The sequence below is a fragment of the Perca fluviatilis genome, chromosome 8, assembly GCF_010015445.1.
Source record: "Perca fluviatilis chromosome 8, GENO_Pfluv_1.0, whole genome shotgun sequence".
In the NCBI taxonomy this organism is placed as follows: domain Eukaryota; kingdom Metazoa; phylum Chordata; class Actinopteri; order Perciformes; family Percidae; genus Perca; species Perca fluviatilis.
The window spans coordinates 31,560,303-31,580,551 of NC_053119.1; the positions used below are offsets into that span (position 1 = coordinate 31,560,303).

At 39.6% G+C, this 20,249-nt stretch overlaps 1 protein-coding gene across 1 annotated transcript in view; it reads left to right on the forward strand.

The window, feature by feature from the left end:
- The window catches only part of LOC120564288 (UPF0606 protein KIAA1549L-like), a 141,179-nt gene that overhangs the window by 19,322 nt on the left and 101,608 nt on the right, over window positions 1-20,249 (forward strand). Inside the window, exon 5 of the mRNA XM_039809145.1 lies at window positions 1,860-2,053. Coding sequence (XP_039665079.1) covers window positions 1,860-2,053 — 194 coding nt within the window. The remainder of the gene's footprint in view (window positions 1-1,859; window positions 2,054-20,249) is intronic.

Consider the following 20,249-nt stretch of genomic DNA (forward strand, 5'->3'; position numbering starts at 1 on the left):
CTGATTTTTATATAGGTTTCATTTAGGGCTGCACAATTAGGGTGAATGGTGCATACATGAACAAGCAAACAAACATATTAAACATTAATATGAAATAAACAACAAATACAGAAACAAATATATGCATGGAAAATAATTGTTGCATAAGGAAAAAGAGGCTGAATAGCTTGAGTGCAGAATGTGCAAATATAATATATAATATGTGCAAGGGAAGATGTATAGTCCAGGATGAAGGTTAGTGCTAAGTGTAGTGACTAGGGGTGGGGGAGGGGGTTGAGTGTCAGTGACCGGGGCCTTGTTGGTAAGGCTGACTGCAGAGAGGCGTGAGGTTTTGGTCCTGATGGGCCACAGCCTCCTGCCAGAGGGGAGGGGTTCAAACTGTTTGTGTCCGGGGTGAGAGGGATCGGCTACAATCTTTCCTGCCCGCCTCAGTGTCCTGGAGGTGTACAGGTCTTGGAGAGACAGCAGATTGTAGCCAATCACCTTCTCAGCAGAGCAGATGATGCGTTGCACTCTGCCCTTGTCCAGAAGTGCACCATAATTGTCTTTGACAGGTTGAACTTCTTCAGCTGCTGCAGGAAGTAAATTTTCTGTTGGGCTTTTTTGATGACAGAGCTGATGTTCAGCTCCCAATTGAGGTCCTGGGATATGACGGAGCCCAGGAAGCAGAAGGACTCCACAGTGTTAACTGTGGAGTCACCCAGGGTGATGGGGGAGGGTGGGGCTGCGTCCTTCCTAAAGTCCACAACCATCTACACTGTCTTCAGATCGTTTAGCTCCAGGTTGTTCTGACTGCACCAGGTCACCAGGTGGTCAATCTCCCACCTGTAGGCGGACTCATCCCCACCAGAGTCCAATGAGTGTCGGCCGTGAACTGCAGGAGTTTGACGGACTGGTGACTGGAGGTGCAGCGTTCTTTTCACTGTTAATCTTGTTTACTGTTACAGGTCATTTATGATCATCAGATGAAAAATTACAGTTTCAGAAAGATTTACATATAGTTACTTTAAATTCATTTTTGATGGCGCCCCCTAACTCTGCAATAACCAGACAGAATTGTGTTACAATAGAGAACTTGTTTTGATACAGCTCATCAAATAATTTATTTGTAAACAGTATTTGCATAAAGTAGTAGGCTAACGTCCTTGTTCTATCATAGGCAAACATTCACACTAACAGCCAGACAGCAGCAAAAACTGAGTCTACAGGGTCTTATTTTAGGGAAATGGGACACATTTCTTGAGCTTTAACTCTTGAATTGAATTTCTACAAACATGAAGATGTTCAGGAGAAATTGTAATGTAGCATTTTCTCAAAATGTCTTGGGAAATAACACACTATGTGCATCTGTTGTGTGCTTTGATTGTTGAATTTATCTTGTGACCATGCCTTTTTGAGGCTACAGTTTGCTATACTTTGCTTTGAAACTGCTATTTTTTTTGTGCCTGCTTTAACACCCATTGCTTGTTATTGTGGCTTGTAAATTACATAGCACTTATCAGCTTTTATGACATAGTAAAGTGTATAAACTGTCCTGTGGAATCCTACAGAATGTTGTGTTGCCTTTTGCTGTCTTTGCATGTGTTTTTTTTCTTTAAAAAAACGCTGATTGTTTTGATGTATCAAGTCGCTTTTGGTCCATCAATCCAACAGGCAAACTGATAACAAAAGCCCATTTTATAAGCACAAGAACACCTTTCTGAGTTATTCTGCAATTAATCTTCTGGCCAATTGGTTTGAAAATGTCAGCGCCAGCATTCAGTTCCTGAATGGATTGATCTACAAGCTGCAGTAGCTTTGATCTTGTTAAAATCAAGGGTTTTCTGACTTCTGGTGTGTGTTTTCCTTTTCCTTGCCAGCCTGTCCAGGGCTTTGACTACGCCAAGAAGCACATGGGTCGAACGGGTGATAAGGCTATCTCCATTACCAAGGAGACACTGGTACTGGGGCTGCCTGTACGAGATGCTCCACTGTCACTGTCATTGGATAACAAGGTCCACCAGGATGGGACCGCCAGCAAGAGGCCTCCATCTGCTGACATACACAAAGGAGGGTAAGACAGTTATTGTCTGTCTGCTTTGGGGGGCATAAAAAGAGTCAAACTTGAAGCAGCAATAATCTTTTCATCACACATTTTAGATATTTTACCTGTTATGGCTAATCATACACTGTATGCAAAAAGACAGAACAAAACCAAGGTTGCAGGGTAGACAGCATAAAGTGTGATTCAATGGAACATAACAAACTACAGGCTATAGCCCACCCAAATATGGGCGCCTGGGTAGCACACCTGGTAGAGTGCGTACACATACAGTATATAGAAGTTTACTCCTCGACAGAGCGGCCGCATGTCTTCAGCTGTCCTGTAAAAATAAGGCCTAAAATTATCTTTAAAAAAAAGCCCACCCAAATATGCCCTAAATCAACCTCTGCCCTGGTACCGGTTTCTATTGAGTTGTGAGCTTCTTTCAGTGCTTTTCTAAATGCTGCGCATGTGGCATCAAATTGATATTTTTGTTTGTCGTCAAGTTGGTAAAGATGTTTTCTAAATGCTGGACATGTGTGGTCAAATTGGTGAACACGTTTCTTTTATTTGCTTGTGTTGAGTCTATTTGCATGTTTTCTTAGTTTGCAGTATGTTGAGCTCTCAGGGCCACCATATACAAATATTGTTTGCAATAATTAGGTTTGGAAACATTACAGAACACCAAATGCATATAAAGACAAACTCAAGCTCTTAAACTATTTGTTAAGTTACAGAACAGCAAACAGTTGGCGGGTTGGCATTTGCTGTTACTGTTTGGTGTTTGAACAAACCATCATTAAAACACAACTGTAATAGATGCCAGTCAGAGTCTGGGAGAAGAGGTCACTTCAATCACACTGCTGACATTGTAATTCATAATTCATTACAAATGTAGATGTTTTGGCAAAGCCTGCTTATTCAAATCATTCATTTAGCAATGTGGTTCTGCACAGATACAGGGATAAAATAACTGGCTGATCAGACATATTGTCTTTTCGCAGCTGGAAGCCTTGTAAAGAGGAAACACAATGTTCTTGAGAAGCTGTATCAGTCAGTGAACAAGCCAGCGACACAATACCAAGCTTTGCAGCAGAACCAGACATCAGTGTTTGTTTATGCATCTCAGTGTTAAGACAAAGAAAAGCCAACAGTAAGCAGTGCAGATTCAGACAGATTAACATAATCTAAAGATAAATCCAAGAAGCTGTTTGGAAACAGTAAGAAGACAAAATGCATGTATGTAGATGCAAATTTGGATTAAGCAAATGACTAGGTTTTTAGAACTAAGGGTGTGTGGTGTGTCCTGGTTGGCTGGAAAGGTTCCATTTAAGCAAAAAGAGGCTGTGAATTATAACAGGTCAAATATGTAAATTACTGTAGAACAAATTTGTACTGCAGGTTTGACACCAGGGATTTTAGATACAACAAATGTTGTATGTAAGAACCTCACAGCAGGTTATTGAGGGGGTTATTACTCAGCATGGGGCAAGTCCCATCCACTTTTTAAAATTATTAGTTTAGACCCATTGCATTGTTTTATCCACTCAAGGCGCTTTTCAGAGCGCTGGGTCAGGGCTTCATTATCAAATCGATTCTGCTTGCTTATTTAGAAAATGCCCAAATCAATGAAACTCCATTCCACATTTCCCCTGCTACTTTGTACACAGACAGATTCTCACATAGCACGCTCACACACACAAGCTTGCTAAATGCCTCAAACGTAGTTGTCATTTAACTAAATGTTCATATTTCATTTATTTGTTATTTTGTTCACCTGTTACTTGTTTTTATGCTTCCACACCGGATGTTCTCCAAAAAAAACTGCTAAATTGTGCGGAACACCCTTAAATATGCATATAAGAAAAATCATCAGCTTCATTTTTCAGCACCAGAGGTTGCCGCTGGGGGAGGACATCCAGACTCCCGTTAAATTGTCCCACCCACATTTTCAGTGCTTCCTATGCCCACGTTACTCAAGATGATTCCCACTACCAGTTTAAATGAATCAGGCCTCATGACAGACCTGCTAGACCCGATGGAGCTAGCTATATAATCTCATGTGAACACAGGCTCGCCACTGGACAATGAAGTGTGTCACATTTTTTTTATTAATAAATATTGCACTGTCTAGCAACTGTTAGTATCCATTTACATCCACATAAAATGTGACGTCGACATCAACACGTCCGGTTTGATGTCATTTTCAATATTTCCAGATCAATACAGTGTAGAGACTAACTTTTTTCTGTTTAGAAGCAGAAAATGCACAATTTCAATGAGGACCTTCCAGAACTTTTTTAATGTAGCCGAAAACTACAGCGTCTTTGTACAATAAATCTATAACAGATGCATCCATAAATTAATTATTATTGTTATGTAATGCTCAATTTCTCGTATTGCTTCAAGATAGCGTCCTTGTGGACTCCAGTGTCTTTTCTGAGACTTTGCACAATAAGTCCATAACAGTAAAATCACAACAGAACGGTTATTTCAGCCATCTTGACTCCCAGAATGTTGTCAGGTGAGTGTTTCAACCATCAGAGGCTGTAATTAATATTGCATAGATTCTTAGAGCAGAGCTTCAGGTCATTCAGGCAGCCCTGGATGTGGAAATTATTGTGATTTGGCCTCATGATGTCTAATAGCAGACAGGAAATACATTGGAGAATGACACAACTATCTTTTTGGATAAAACCGTATGGACTTATTGGGGAATAAACTAAATAGATTTTTATTTGTGTTAGTTACAGTTCATTTTTTTGTTGGAAAACAATTCCCACATTCCAAAAGTCTTATTCATAATTATTCTCTATGTGAATTCAAGACATTTCTGTGAGATTTGATTTCTGTTTAGTTGTTAGATAGCCCAGATTGTTCATCATCATTTTCAATCATTATTACACAAGGAAACCAGGTGACCCAAATATTGGAAAAAAAATGTGTTAGACCCCAGAGGGATATGGTGACTAATGTGATTAATACATTTTGAGATAATTGGCATGGGCTGGAGCCTGCCCTCGTGGGGCCGATTAACAAAAAATGTCTGACGACACATCTAAAGGCAGTCAGTGTCAGTGTGGCTGCCTAGAACAAAGTTAGTGCTCCCCCTTGTGTCAATTTTGGCATTCTACGGGCAGACGTCAGCATCATGACAACAAGCCTTCAACCAGCTGAACTAGCTTACAGGGCTAAAAAACTATTGTATGGGCGTCCCCAGCCCCCGCTCCTATACTCCCAATAAGAAAAACATTTATCAATTATGTAATTTGGGATGGCTGTGGGACGTTAAGCAAGTGCAATTGTGAAGCCTTTTAGCATGACAATGTAATGTTTTGAAAATGACATTTGTCGCATTTTCAAAACTATGTTGCAAGTTATAGCCTACAACTAAACAGAGACTAAAACAGAGACCATGCAGACAATCACAGTGTAAATGTTCATTTAAGTTCAGCAATATGCTGATGCCGAGGAGAAGTGAGTTGCAGTAGTCCAGTCGGGAGGAGATAAAGGCATGGATGAGTCTTTAAGCAGCGGGGGGTGTGAGAGAGGGTCTATTTTATCACATGCACACAAAAAAATCAACAACTATTTGTAATGGTATGATATCGTATCGTGTATAATAGAAAATGAAATAATATGATTATTATTTAGATATTAATAGATAATGCTATCGGAACAGCATCAGAATGTTTGCTGTAATTATCTTTTTTGAGAAGTTGAGAAAATGTGCCACAAACATCATCCCACTTCCTCTTAGAGTCATAGCTCAATAAAATCGAAACTTACAGACATTATACACAATTTGCTACAACCCCAAAAAAAAGTAATACATTTACAGTGGTGTCAAATAAACATAAACACCCATACATCTTAAAAATAAATGTTTAGAAATCATATAAAAAATGTGCTCCTTAAAACTTCAGTTCTTCACTCACAGTCATCATATTCATAGCCGTGTCTGTACAGTGTGAACAAGAACTGCTAGTAGAAAAGCAGCATGACTTTCCATGATTCAGATTTGCCAAAATTGTCAAATTCATGTTTAGACTTTTAATCTCAACATTAATCATCAGTAACCTTTCCCTGGTGTTGCACAGGTGTTATTTTTACATGAAGTTTAACCCAGGCAACATTCGCAACATAACAGTTGAGGGAAAATTGACAAAAGTGCATGCCAATCGGCAAGAGAGATTTTCATATTTGAGCAAATAGGTTTCTCTTTTTTCATTGATAAAATGGACCAGTGCAAATCTGACTTTTATTTTCCTTTTTAAATTTACAATATTTCTACCGAGACCATTACTACTGTAGTTACAGTACACAGCTTTTATTGAAAAATAATAATAATAATAATAATAAAATTTGATTGAAAAATAAGACAAAAGATGCAAAACATAGTATAAAAAGACAAATAAAAGCCAATAAAAAAACACGTAAAATAAAAATATGCAAATAAAAATAATAGCAATAAAAAGCGATACAAAATAAAAATATCAAATACATTACGCTTTATTATAGTTAAAATACCATGTTATATATGTTATTTTGTATATTTTGTGAGCATCTATACTCCTACAGTTCATATACGGTAAAAGGAGTATAAATAGCAGAAAATAAGGCAGTCCAGATGATTTCATAGAGCTTTCTCAACCACTTCCTTAGCAAATCTGAATACAGATACACCCATTGGATAGCTGTTTCAAAGGTTTTTGCCTTTTATTCAGGAAATTACAAACCCAGATTCACCTAATTAAGCCCAGGTGATTCTGTGGTTAAATAAAATTTTTGGATGAATGATTTTCTCCTAATTTTCAGTAAAAAAAGAAACTGTCCTTTCATTACCAATAATTATCAGTATTGGATTTTATACTCCCTTCAAAATGTCAAGCCTCTGCTCGCGCCCACACACATTTTTTAAATATGCAGATGACATTGAATTAGATGGTTTTATTCTTGCTGCAAAATTCTGCATCTATTATGTAGTGTGCAGATAATTATCTACAAGAAAATGTATGCAAAATAAATTGTCTTTAGAAGAAACAAGTCAGAAGTCCCCCTGACACATAATAATAATGAGTCATTAGAGAAGAAAACATGATTTAGCAATGTTGGTACCTTACTTTTACTGTAAGAAAATGTCACACAGAATATTATTTCAAAAGTGAGTGTTTTGGAGTTGTTTTAGAGGTCTGTGTTTTCATAGTGTTATTAGAAGCATGCTCTGGGACGAGACCCACTGATCAGTTACAAGCTTCGAACCTCTATTCTTATTTTTACCAAAAAAAAGTCATAAAATCCTATTACTGACCTAAACTATCAACTGAACAGATTATAATTTGTCCTCACAGGCACTGATAACCTAAAGTGAATTACACTGGTTTACTGGACACTGTATGTCTGAGATAACATTACAAAGATGGAAGATGGATATTGTGGAATTTAGGGTGCATTTGATGCTAATAATCTTCATGTTTTATGCTACTTGTCTCAACATGGCATTTAATACAGCGATACAGCTTTTTCCATATAGTTTTAGCTGTATTTTTTAACTACTCAAGGTTCATGTGATCTGTGATCTATGTGCACTAATCTTTGTTACTGTGTTCTATTTTTTATGCATGAGAGACAAATACGTTTTTTAACCATCCGTCCTAATCACAGTTTTAAATGTATTTACCAAAATGTGCAAAACTGTCTTATTCCCAATATATTTAACTAGGATTATGAGTTATAATCTATGCTATGCATGAAATTAAAAAACATTAGAAAAAAAATTATGAAAAATATTTTTTTAAACTTCCATTTCAAGACATTTTCTACTACAAGCTTCACCCACACACACACATTCAATGGTGACATCTTTCCTTTGGCAAGTTTTGAGCCATAAATAAGATGCATCATGCCTCCTCTCACAGAAATGAAAATTCTGAAACACACACACACACACACACACACACACACACACAAGACAGTGCCACATATTTACACACCACTAAACGGAAATGCATAGTGGTGGGATTAGTTGTGCTTTGCTTCTTGAGGACGATAAACACATTTATATTTATAACCCTGGCTATAGCCATGTCAGAGGGAGCCATTCAGTGTAACAATGATGACAGATAAAAATGCTGGAAGGGCTGGCATCATTGACATATATTTAATGGACCAATAGATCCCGTTGCTCTGGACGGAGACCAGTGAAGGCTATTAGAAGTACTTTTGCGGTGATCCCTTGCTTTACTGCGCAGCCTCCAACTGACGGAGACAACGTAAATGTGACGTGAGCAACGTGTCTGAAAGTTGTAAGTCTTCTGGTAGCTGTGCCAAGAGAAATCTCAATCATTCCCAATCTTACAGAGACGGAAAGCGTAGGTATATGTAAGGAGATAACATAAGCACAGGCTAATTATTGCTAACTAACATGCTAGTTAACATTAGTAATTAAACCTAAACAGCTAATGTAAGTCGAAACTGCCTGCAAGCTTCTCCTGTACTATACGGTAATTCCACTTGGTTATGACACAATCGTTAGCCTATTTTTACAAAAACGTCTGCTATGGAGCCATAACGTGAGGTACAAGGTAATGGAGCCTTTTATACATTGTCGTGTTTCTTTAGAACTAAACAATGGACAAATAGAGTCGCTTCAAACGCTTCAGATGTAAAGTTATTCGCAGTCAAGTGACGTAAAAAAAAAATGGTGGTCAGTGGAATGCTAACAGGAGGTGATACCTTTGTAGCAACAAAATGGCGCCATCGGAGGTTCGAGTTCTGAAGCGAAGCTTACCCCCTTGGCTGGCATAGTGCAATAATCAACTGTATATATTGTTATGAGAATGACTCCAAATGACTCGTAAGATGTATAGGCTAACAGTTCATTTCCTAACATAAGGTGTGCTAGTAAAGGAAAGGCTGGCTGGCAGTGGGTTGAGTGGGGCTTACCTGGAACCGCGACCTCAGCTACAGGGGCAATACCAGGATTTTTTAAGTGGGGTGGTACAGGAGGGGACCAATAATCAGTCAGGGGGGAGGGATTTTATCAGAATACAGCATAGCAAATCAGCTTAGAAATATAGGAAATATTGGATAGGATAGAACAACATAATGTTATTCTGCTAAATAAAACATCATATAAAATATCACATCACATTAAATATCACATTAATTATTAATTTGGGCCCGAGCGCCGACAGCGGCAAAGGCCCTATTGAAACTAAGGGACTGTTCGTTATTTATTTAAGGGGCCACCGCAGGAGTTTTGGGACCTTTAGCCAAAAAAGACATGACCCTCCCCTCACCAGTAAAAACATTTCTATGACCCTCCAAAACAATTTGGAAAAAAGGCATGACCCTCCCCCAACAATGTATTGATACCTTCTGTAGTGGTTTGCACTTGGCAAATATATACAGATTCCCATTTTTTTTTTACAGCCATGACATACTGGACTAAACCTCTGCATTCTCATCTGACGCATCACACTCCTCTGTTATGGTGTGGGGGCCATTTCGGTAGATTTACACCCTAATGTTGTTGTGGAAACACAGTAAGCATGGAAAATAAATGCACACTTCCTGCATTAATGCATTATTTCAAATACTAAGTTACTCCTCTAGTAAACTAGTATTCACATGAAATAAAACAATAAAACATTGAGATCATTCAGCAAGGCACTCTGGGTAACATTCAACACACAAACTGGTTGCTATGGACTCGTCACTAGGCTTCCTCCACTTCGCCGTTTAAACAAAGTGGAATAAACATATAAAAGTCCAAATCTACACAAAACCCACAATCAATTAGTAAGCTGACATCAAATGTGGCATTTAGGAAACATTTATTGCAACCTTGGCATGGTAAGATGTCCAGATAGTGCAACAGTCATTTTCGTTTTTTGCGTCCTGCTGCTCGCAGCAGGACTAAAGCAGTATATGAAATCAGATGTATTACCTACCACCATTTAGTTGTTTTGTGTTATTTAAGATATTTATAAAATATCTGATCTTGCCAGACGTAATTATATTCCACTCATTTTTTAAACAATGCAATTATCCGTTTCAGCCACCAGGAGGGCAGCTCCCCCTACCCCACAGCAAACTCATGGTTCAGACCCATCTGGTAGCGGGGTCCGAGACTAAGAGCTACATGGAAAAATTTGCATCAAACAAGCCACTTTGAAATGTTGCTGTTTCATGAATACAAAAGTTGGGTGACCCTCTCCCTCTGGACTGAAAAATGTTGGATGACCCTCTCCTCAATAAAGAATAAAAAGACATGACCCTTCCCTATTATCCTCCGGTGGTCCATTCCATAAATACCGAACGGTCCCTAAAGGAATTCTTCCTTCTTTCTTTTTTTTCCGGGAAAATGAACCGCCTTTTTGAGGGGCTTAACATACTCAAAAACTCATCAAAATTGGCACTCGCATCAAGCCTGGTGAAAATGTATGTATTTTAAGGGTTTCGGGAATAGGCGCACAAAAATGGCTCGCTAGCGCCCACTACAAAGTTTTAAAAATTGAGCCCCTGCAGAATGTTTAACGTAGACCAACGCAACGTGGTACACATATGTAGCATGTCAAGACATACAACAAAGCTCATTGGAGCCATACCCTTAACGCAACAGGAAGTCTTTCATTTTGAATTGAAATTTCGAAATTAGTGCGATTTTGGCCATTTCCACGTCGTACTTTAACAAACTCCTCCTAGAGATTTCATCCGATCGACTTCAAATTTGGTCTGTGCCATCTTAAGACATTATAGATGAAAAGTTAATAAAAGAATTGTAATGGTGCAAGTTATAGAGGACCAACTTCCTGTAAGGGGCCATCGAAACAGGAAGTGGGTGTAACTTGAGTGTACATTGAATATTGTTGAAATTGATAGAGAGTGTGGCCAACTCAAATCATGTGCGCCATATTGGAGACCAACGTCAGATGACTCTACAGTGTAACCCTATGGGTCGAATATGCTATCTTGAAATAAATTGCTTATTTTCACCATAAACGGGCATATACATGTTATTATCAACGTTTGCCAATATGTAAAAGGCGCTTGCGGAAATATTTCAGTGTAAAAAATGCCCATTGTAGTGAGTGACCAGTTGCCTAATAAGTCTCTAAGCAGTGTTTACCTTTCTAATGTCCGCTAGCATACGTACAGGCTAACTATAGCCAGTTAGCTTTGTGTGTAAAGTAACAAAAAGCCACCCATCTCGTAGGAGCGTAGCTTTTCATTCAATAAAATTATGGTACAAAAGGTGCACTAATATCACAGGTCTTATGTTGACAACATGGAAGCAGATATAGGAAACTCCAAAGGCAGTGTAATATTTACCTAGCAGGCTAGGCTAACGCTGTTGCGCTAATGTTAGCAAACATCGGCGTAGCTGTCTAAACTTGTGAAAAGCCGAACAACATCCCCGTCCAACCTGTGTTTCACTTTCCCTCCAATATTATTATTAACATAATAAAGACACCTGGACTCAGAAGTTAATGAACATGCTTTATTATGCCTCAATGGTGCAAAAATAACTTCTGTAATAAAATAAAATAAAATCTGTAACAAAATAATAGCTCTCTTTTAAAATAAATAAATATATAATATAAATAACAAATATAAAATAATGTTCTAAATATGACCTCTTCTGTGTTAGAAAATCCAGCTTCAACAAAATATCTCTTAATACCTTTTCAATGTAATAACATAAATAATAAAGACACTGAAACATATGTGCCAGCTTTGCACACGGTGCACTCCGCCTCCCACTTGTCCGGTCCCGACCTGGACGGTACGTGGGACATTTTTTTTGCTGTTCAACTGTGAAGCTGCACTAGTCTTGTTTTATGGTTGTGCGCAGGCTCCACGCAGAGCTTTCGCCGTTCCCTACGTAAGTGTCCTGATGTTTATACTTGTGCATTGGTGTGTGTGTCGAGCCGGGATATGTGTGGGGAGTGGGTGATAGAGCGAGGGAGAAGTGAGAGTGATGGCGAGTGAGTACGACTCTAGAGTGTCTCCCCTGTGTTTTCTGACCACGGTGGGAAATCTTTAGCAGGAAACGCTTCAGCATTTTGTGTGCAATGCTGCTCCGCTGTCTGCTCTGGTCCCTGTGTACGTGCGCGTCGCAGAGCCGCCCACAAGGTAGCCTCTCGGGAATTACGTCACACAACAAAATACTAGTAGTATTGTGTGCAAAGCGCCACTCAATTTAAGTACACGCTTAATGGTCCCATGGAAAAAAAGTGAAAACCGGACATTTTCATGAATTTATAAAACCCCCTCGGACGCCCCGGACATTAAGTAAAAAGTGGACATGTCTGGGCAAAAGAGGACGTTTGGTCACCCTAATTTAGGTACATGGAGTTCTAGCGAAAAAGCTAACGCTAGCATAAGGCATGGCTAACTTCAAACTTCATTCATTTCTTAAGCAGTGTTAGAACTTTTTTGACAGCATGGTACACATTAACGATGGTAATACTATATTTGTCCTATGTAAGTTGATATCATATCGAAGAGAAAAATTGACATTCACCTCACACAATAATGAACAGCTCCCATACTTTTCACCTTTTTGGTTCACGGGGGGACTTGTGAAATCTTTTGCCGCTTCCCTGTCTTTCATTGCAGCCAAACGCGAAACAGTTGGGCATTTTTTCAGTGATTTATGTCATTTTTTAAATAATTTATTACATTTTTCCACTATTCCCTGCACTATGTCAATGGGAATCAGATGAATGTTGGTATCCAACATGGAGTCCACGAAACACGTGATCACCTCGGAACCAATCGCATATAGGGATAGCTCAGAACATTCGATTCCCTAGGTCACACAATGTTTCATTGTTCTACAGAGAGAAGACGATAATTTATACAGCTCAATTGAGTAAGGCCTCACTAAGCCTACATGAGTCCCAAGGCAAATTAGCTCAGTAACGTAGCTACAGTAAGCCAAGTTGGCTAGCATTTGTTTTAGATAATGTTAGCACTTAGCTAACGTTAAATGATAAATTTGTTTCAGGATTTGTACTGCAGAGCATGAATCCAATTTGCCCACTGGGATATGTTGGGTAACTTAGCTAATAAGCTAGTAACTAACATAACGAAACAACAAACTATGATCAATACTTAAACTTTATTAATCTTGTAGGAATCTGCTGTGGAGTGGTTTGTGTTTCCTCCAAAGTGTAACGTTAGCTGTACTGAGCTGTCAGTCAAACATACTCCAAAAACTCATTAGCCAATGGGGATGCACCCCTGTCGCCCACGCAAGAGGTTTGGGCCAGAATTGCAAACAAAGACTTTGGAAGCGCAAACGAGAAAGCTGGGAGCAAAACTGCAAACGTGATGGAGAGAGCAAAAGACTGATCATTGAGAAAGAAGCAGAGGGAACTGTAAACAAAAAGACATAATATCAAACAAATAACATACCAATAGTTCAGACTACACAAATGTTTTGTTTGCAAATTTTAAGTTTTACCTTTGAGGTGAAATGCTTTTTGCTTGAGAAAGTGATATTTGTTTGATACTTGAGAAGTTTTGCTTGGAATTAAAGTCACAAAAATAATCCCATACATCTGACATATTGTGATTACTTAAATATTTAATTTTGATAATTTGTCTGCACAAGTTATTTAATGTTGTCTTGTATTTTCTTAAAACAGTGAGATAATTGTATTCTATGTAAATTAATTCAGATCTACGCCAGCACCAAATCCCCTCTCCCATATCAACTCCTGTCTGTCAGCTATTAAAACCTGGATGCAACACAACTTCCTCAAACTCAACAGCGACAAAACAGAATTCCTCCTCATAGGCTCCAAATCCACACTCAGCAAAACCAATAACCCCACTCTCACCATCAACGGAACCATTGTCTCCCCATCTCCACAGGCCCGTAACCTTGGCGTTATCTTTGATTCTACCCTCTCCCTTGAGCCTCACATCCGTCAAGTCATTAAAACCTCCTTCTTTCACCTCCGCAACATCGCCAAAATCAGACCCTCTCTCAGACCCCCCGCTGCTGAAAGACTCATTCACGCCTTCATCTCCTCCCAACTGGACTACTGCAACTCACTTCTCCTCGGCATCAGCTCTACCAACATCAACCGACTCCAACTGGTCCAAAACGCATCCGCCCGACTCATCACCCGCTCCAAATCCTGGCACCACATCACTCCAGTCCTAAAACAACTCCACTGGCTTCCTATCTCCCACCGGATCACCTACAAAATCCTGGTCCTGACCTACAAAGCCCTCCACCATCTGGCCCCCTCATACCTCACTGACCTCCTCTCCCCGTACCAACCCTCAAGGTCCCTCAGATCCACCTCAGCTGGTCTCCTCTCCATCCAAAAATCCAACCTCTGCAGTTTTGGGGACAGAGCATTCTCTAGGGCAGCTCCCAGGCTCTGGAACTCCCTCCCTAAAAATCTTCCAGTCCCACCTCAAGACCCATCTCTTCACCTCTGCCTATCCGTAGCCCCACACCCCCCCTCCCTTTTCATCTGTGCCTGAATCTTGTTTTGTTTGGTTTGTTTTGTTTTGTTTTGTTCTGTTTTTGTAATCTACCTCCCCTGTAAAGCGACTTTGAGTCTATGAAAAGTGCTATATAAATTAAATTTATTATTATTATTATTATCTGCGCTCTCTGTTTCAAGATGCTTATTGAAGACCTAAATCAAGCGGAGCTGTATTAAAAACAAAATCAATTATTTCAGCTGCAGATTGTCTGAGGAAAGAGAAAAGTCCAGACTGAATGATGAGCACGGATGAAAGTGGATGAATGAGAGCATTTATTCTGCTTACTGCATCCCTGAGAGAGCTACAGTGTGTGAGGCATGACTAAAAATGAGAGGCAGAGAGATGAACATCACTTTCCAGCGGTGGGATTATTGGTTCTGTTGTTCTTGTCTCTGGCCTTCCCACACAGATTTACATGGAATACACACTGTATTTCTCCCTCCATCCCTCCGGCTCTTTACTTAATACCAAATTACTTTTACTGAATCAGCCAGCCATTGACCGTTGCTCACTTTGCACTCTATGTCTCTGTGTGTGTGTGTGTGTGTGTGTGTGTGTGTGTGTGTGTGTGTGTGTGTGTGTGTGTGTATATGTGTTCACACAGACAGGGTGTTTGCCTCGCCTGTGGCTCCGTAATGTCCGCTCTCGCAGATTTGTGCATCTCACACCACCTGTAGACAGGCCTGTCACCTTGTGTAGCTGCTGTGGCTTACATGCCTCAAAGGCTGTGTGTGTGTGTGTGTGTGTGTGTGTGTGTGTGTGTGTTTGTGTGCTTGTGTATTCTGTATTTGGTTTTCGTGCCTGGTATGTCTGAGGCCATAACAAACAATGTATGTCTTCATACATTTTTCTGCATGAGTGTATTGACTAAGAGTCAAGTGTGTGTGTGTGTGTGTGTGTGTGTGTGTGTGTGTGTGTGTGTGTGTGTGTGTGTGTGTGTGTGTGTGTGAGAGACATATATGCATACTGAGCTTTTTCCATCAAGGTCCTTGGCTGCTGAACAACCTGCCCATCAAAATCAGGATTGTTGCTGCTCTACTTGTCCTTTACATTTGTTCTGTATGTCCCTACATGTTCTATGCATTCATAAACATTGTTTTGTAACAGGATTCATTTTATTAATAAAAACACAAATACAATAACTGCATCCTAAAATTATTATCATTCCGAAATTTGACAAAGAGCAACAATGTACAGTAAAGTACAATAGTACATAGGCACATGACAATTTTGTATTCATATTATGCTACTATAATATACTATCAATCCAGGCTACAGTCAATTATATTATTTATGCATGTATGTTGCTTTACCTAAAATAAGGGGGCTCCCTTATGTTGCTTGCCTCCTGTTCCTCGCTCATTTTCAGGTTGTGGTTGACAACTGGCGGGGTCTGCATTTTTTGTTGTATGACTTGATTACCATTTATCGTGATTGGTGGTTCACTGTGCATGCAGAGCCTGTATGTCACACTTCAAAAAACTCTTTCTATCCAAGAACACTTAAATTGGTGTAAATTACGTTGTATCAGACACAGACTTCTCTTGTAGATTGGTGTTACGCTCTAGCTTTGCGGCCCTGAACCGTAGTTGAGAGAGACCCCTGTTTTTTATGCTAACTCAATTAGCTTTACCCTAACTCGTAGCTGCTATCTAGCTTTTAGTCTGGCAACTCTGCTCTGAAGAATGGTCAGGAGACGTCGTGATGATGTTGCATTAAACAGGTGCCTTTTTTTTGCAGCGAACACAAAAGACTGTCTATTGTAGCTTCACTACCCATGGAATAGCACGCGCTTCATGTGTCTGTGGTCCTGACGCTTAAGTACTTTACTACACATGGGAGAGCCTCACTTCCCATAACAAATGCCAGACCTCACATACACATGATTCCTACATGACCACCTGTCTTAAAGGGGAAGGGTAGGCTGGTAACATTAGTCATGGAAAATGAAAACCGTGCAAATTTTCCTTTTGTATCTGTGGTAGAATTACGAACTCATGCTGTGTAAGTTGAGACGGTGGTACCCTAGGTCTCACTCAGGTCAGTGTCCAACATAACAACATAACCTGTCTCAGGCAGAGTAGTAGTTCAACTCTATATCTCCATAGATGATGGGAGACGTAGCAGCTGTATGATAAAACAAGTGCTGCCTTAGCAGCTGTATGATAAAACAAGTGCTGCCTCAAGCGCTCCCAGGTCAGTGGGGGAAGTTAACACACAACTCACATTCATATGCACACACCTAACATTCATACACACAGATGTAACGCACACAAAGAATCACTGGATAAGATGTTCTTTAACTCAGACATGTGACTTCTTACGTAGGTAAGAATAGTTGTAAATAATCAAATAACATCTTCACACATGCACAGTTGGGTGAAGAAGGACCTTACTTCTAAATATTGTACGTCCAGCATGAGTTTATATACTCCTGCAGGAAGACAGGCATTTTAGAGTCGGGATGGCATACACAACACTACGCTGTGGTTAAATTGTACTGCTCAATACTAATTCTCCTTGATCAAGATTTCATCGTATGTTTCTGTGTAAGTCATCTAACCAGACTCGAGCTGCTCCTGAGTTTTTACGTAACAGTATCAAGCAGCAAAAAATGTGCCAATGTAAATGTAATGCCATGTGACTATTGCACATGCGCACATTCAACCCAGTCTCACGGGAGTTTGTGAAATGGTCACATAGTTTAATCTTTTGATCTTTTGAAAAAGTCCTAAATTTGCTCAGGTATTGTGTTTTTGGTCTTAAATAATTTTAAACAGGTCTTAGGTTTCCTCCAATGCATATTGAAATGCTCCGCAGCGTTTTACAATGTTTTTTATTTTGATTCTGTGGAGATATAGTTCTTTCTTTCCCTAGTCCAAATAAGCCTACAAATGAGGCCAACATGCAACTTATATGGGGACTTCCGGTTATGGCGTCTTAGTGAGAAGCTGCATGTGCGTGAGGCTCGCTGTTAAATCCTTTGAAACTATCCTTAACTTGGACCAATAAACATAATTCTATTTGACCCACGTGCTTCTACTGGACAATATGCCACCAAAAAATATTGGACACGGGTAATGCTAGCAAAATACCGCTGGATATTTCCAATGAAGCCAATACACGGGAGGCATCGGAGACTCCAGAGGCACCCGAAACACCGGAGATGCCGGTGGCGCCGAATCCGACAAACAGTGACCTTCTCAAGGAAATTCTGTCGTTGAAAGGTGACATGGCTAAACAATCTACAGACATGCTGAAAGCAATTAACGATATAAAAGGTATATACAGTTACACTCTCAAAGAATCAATGAGACGGAGGAGCGAATCTCACAAACAGAAGATGATGTAACCCCTCTTCAAGGCAAAGTTAAAATACTGGAGAAAACAGAGGAGACTCTTTGCGACAGCATTACAGAGCAAGAAGACAGGAGCAGACGCTCCAACTTGAGAGTGGTTGGGCTACCCGAAAAATCGGAGGGCTCAGATATGTGGTTTTCTGGAGAAGTGGCTCCGAGATACACTGGGTGAAGGTTTCACCGTGCCCGCCATCATAGAGAGAGCACACAGGATCGGGCCTTTTACCCCTAAATCTACATCGCCACGGATGGTAATAATGAAGTTTCTGAACTACCGGGACCGGGAAACAACCCTGAGAACCGCCAGGAAGATGACGGAGGATTAACGAGTTGCTTTTTTCCCTGACCTCTCCGCGGAGACACGCAAACTGCAGCAGCGCTTCAACGGTGTGAAAACCCAGCTTCGTGCACTGAATATTCGGTATGGCATGCTGTATCCATCCCATCTGATCATCACGCACAATGACAAACGCAGGATTTTTAAATCGGTTGCTGAGGCTGAAGAATTCGTTCAGGAAATAAGCTCCCAGACTTGTGGCGACTCCGAGACTTAAACTAAGCTTCTCCTGCATGGAGCCACTGACGAGTAATGGCCATGTAAATGGACAAAATTCAACGGATAATTTAGTAAGTTGCCTTATTGTTAAAATACGTTACTGGCATGATTGTCTTAAGGTATGTTTTTTATTTTTATTTTTGTATTAACGCACTGGGTGCACGTTTATGTGCGTCAAGTTTTATTTTGGTTTGAACATTTCTACTACAGCTAGCCCATGTGTGGCTATGTTATGTGTGCAGATTTACACGTTACCCACTATGTGGATAAAACGGTTTATATAACCCAAGTTCCTAGTCTTAAAGGGTTTAGCATCACATTTCGTTTGGGAAATGTGTGGGGTTTTGTGTTAAGGGGCTCACTAGTTGGAATGTAAGAGGTCTGAACAAAATTGTCAAGCTTAAACAGGTGCTGGGCAGAATTAAACAAATGAAGAGTACAGTTTCTTACAAGAGACACACTTGGTAGATGAAGATGTGAATAAGATTAGATCTAGGTGGCCTGGTCAGGTATTCTCCTCTAATTTTACGACTCATGCAAGAGGGGTCATAATATTGATTCATAAATCCGTTCCATTTGATCTAAAAGATAAATATTTGGATCCATCTGGGAGATTTATTATACTTAGTGGAACTATAATCTCTACATTAGTCAACTTGGTATGTTTATACGCCCCCAATGGGGATGATCCTGCCTTTTACCAACATTTCTTTTTAACTATGTCAGCTTATAGGAGCCTGTGCATCATCGGAGGAGATTTTAATTGTGTGATGCATCCTGCAGTAGATTGTTAATTTAGTGGAGATTTGGAGACAACTTTATCCGAGCAAGATTGAGTATTCATGTTTTTCTGTTACCTACAAAACGTACTCTCGGATAGATTTATTTTTGGTTTCCTCTGGTCTGGTATCTATGATTCAGAATTGCTGGTATGAGACTATACTACTCTCTGACCACGCCCCAATTATCTTATCAATTAAGTTTCCCAATTATTATTCATCTCCACTTCCATTTCGGTTTCAAGCTAAATGGCTGAAGTCCGTAGAATTTGAGAAATTTCTTGAAGAAAAAATAACGGAATATTTTAATTTTAATACAGACCAGACCAGGGCATCAATAAAATGGTAAGCATTTAAAGCCTATATAAGGGGAGAAATAATGAGCTACACTTGGCATAAATCAAAAATATATCTAAATAAATTGAAAGACATTGACAAGCAAATAAAGGAACTGCAGGACCAGCTATATTACTGTGATGACACTGAAAAATATAAAAAGCTTCTCATATTAAAATCTGAATATAATGAACTCACTACCAATAAAATAGCAACTAGTTTAATGTGGTTGAAACAGTCATACTATGATCAGCGTGAGAAGGCAGGAAAACTCCTGTCTTGGAGGCTTAAAAAAATACTGACAAGTAGGGCTATTAACTCAATTGTACTTGACAATGGAGAGAATTTAGTGGATCCAAAATGTATAAATGATGCTTTTGCAGAATATTATGAAAATGTATATAAATCCCAATATCCAGATAATATGGATAAACAGGATCAGTTTCTGGACCAACTTCAATTCCCAACCTTGTCAGAGGAGATAAAAAATGATTTAGATGGAAAACTGAGCATTCAAGAACTTAAGGAGGCACTCACCCATGTGAATACAGGCAAAGCCCCTGGCCCTGATGACCTGCCTATTGAGCTTTACAAGAGATTTTCAGATAAATTATTACCTCATCTACTTGAAATGTATAATGAGTCCTATGAGAAGGGTATTCTACCCCCATCCTTAA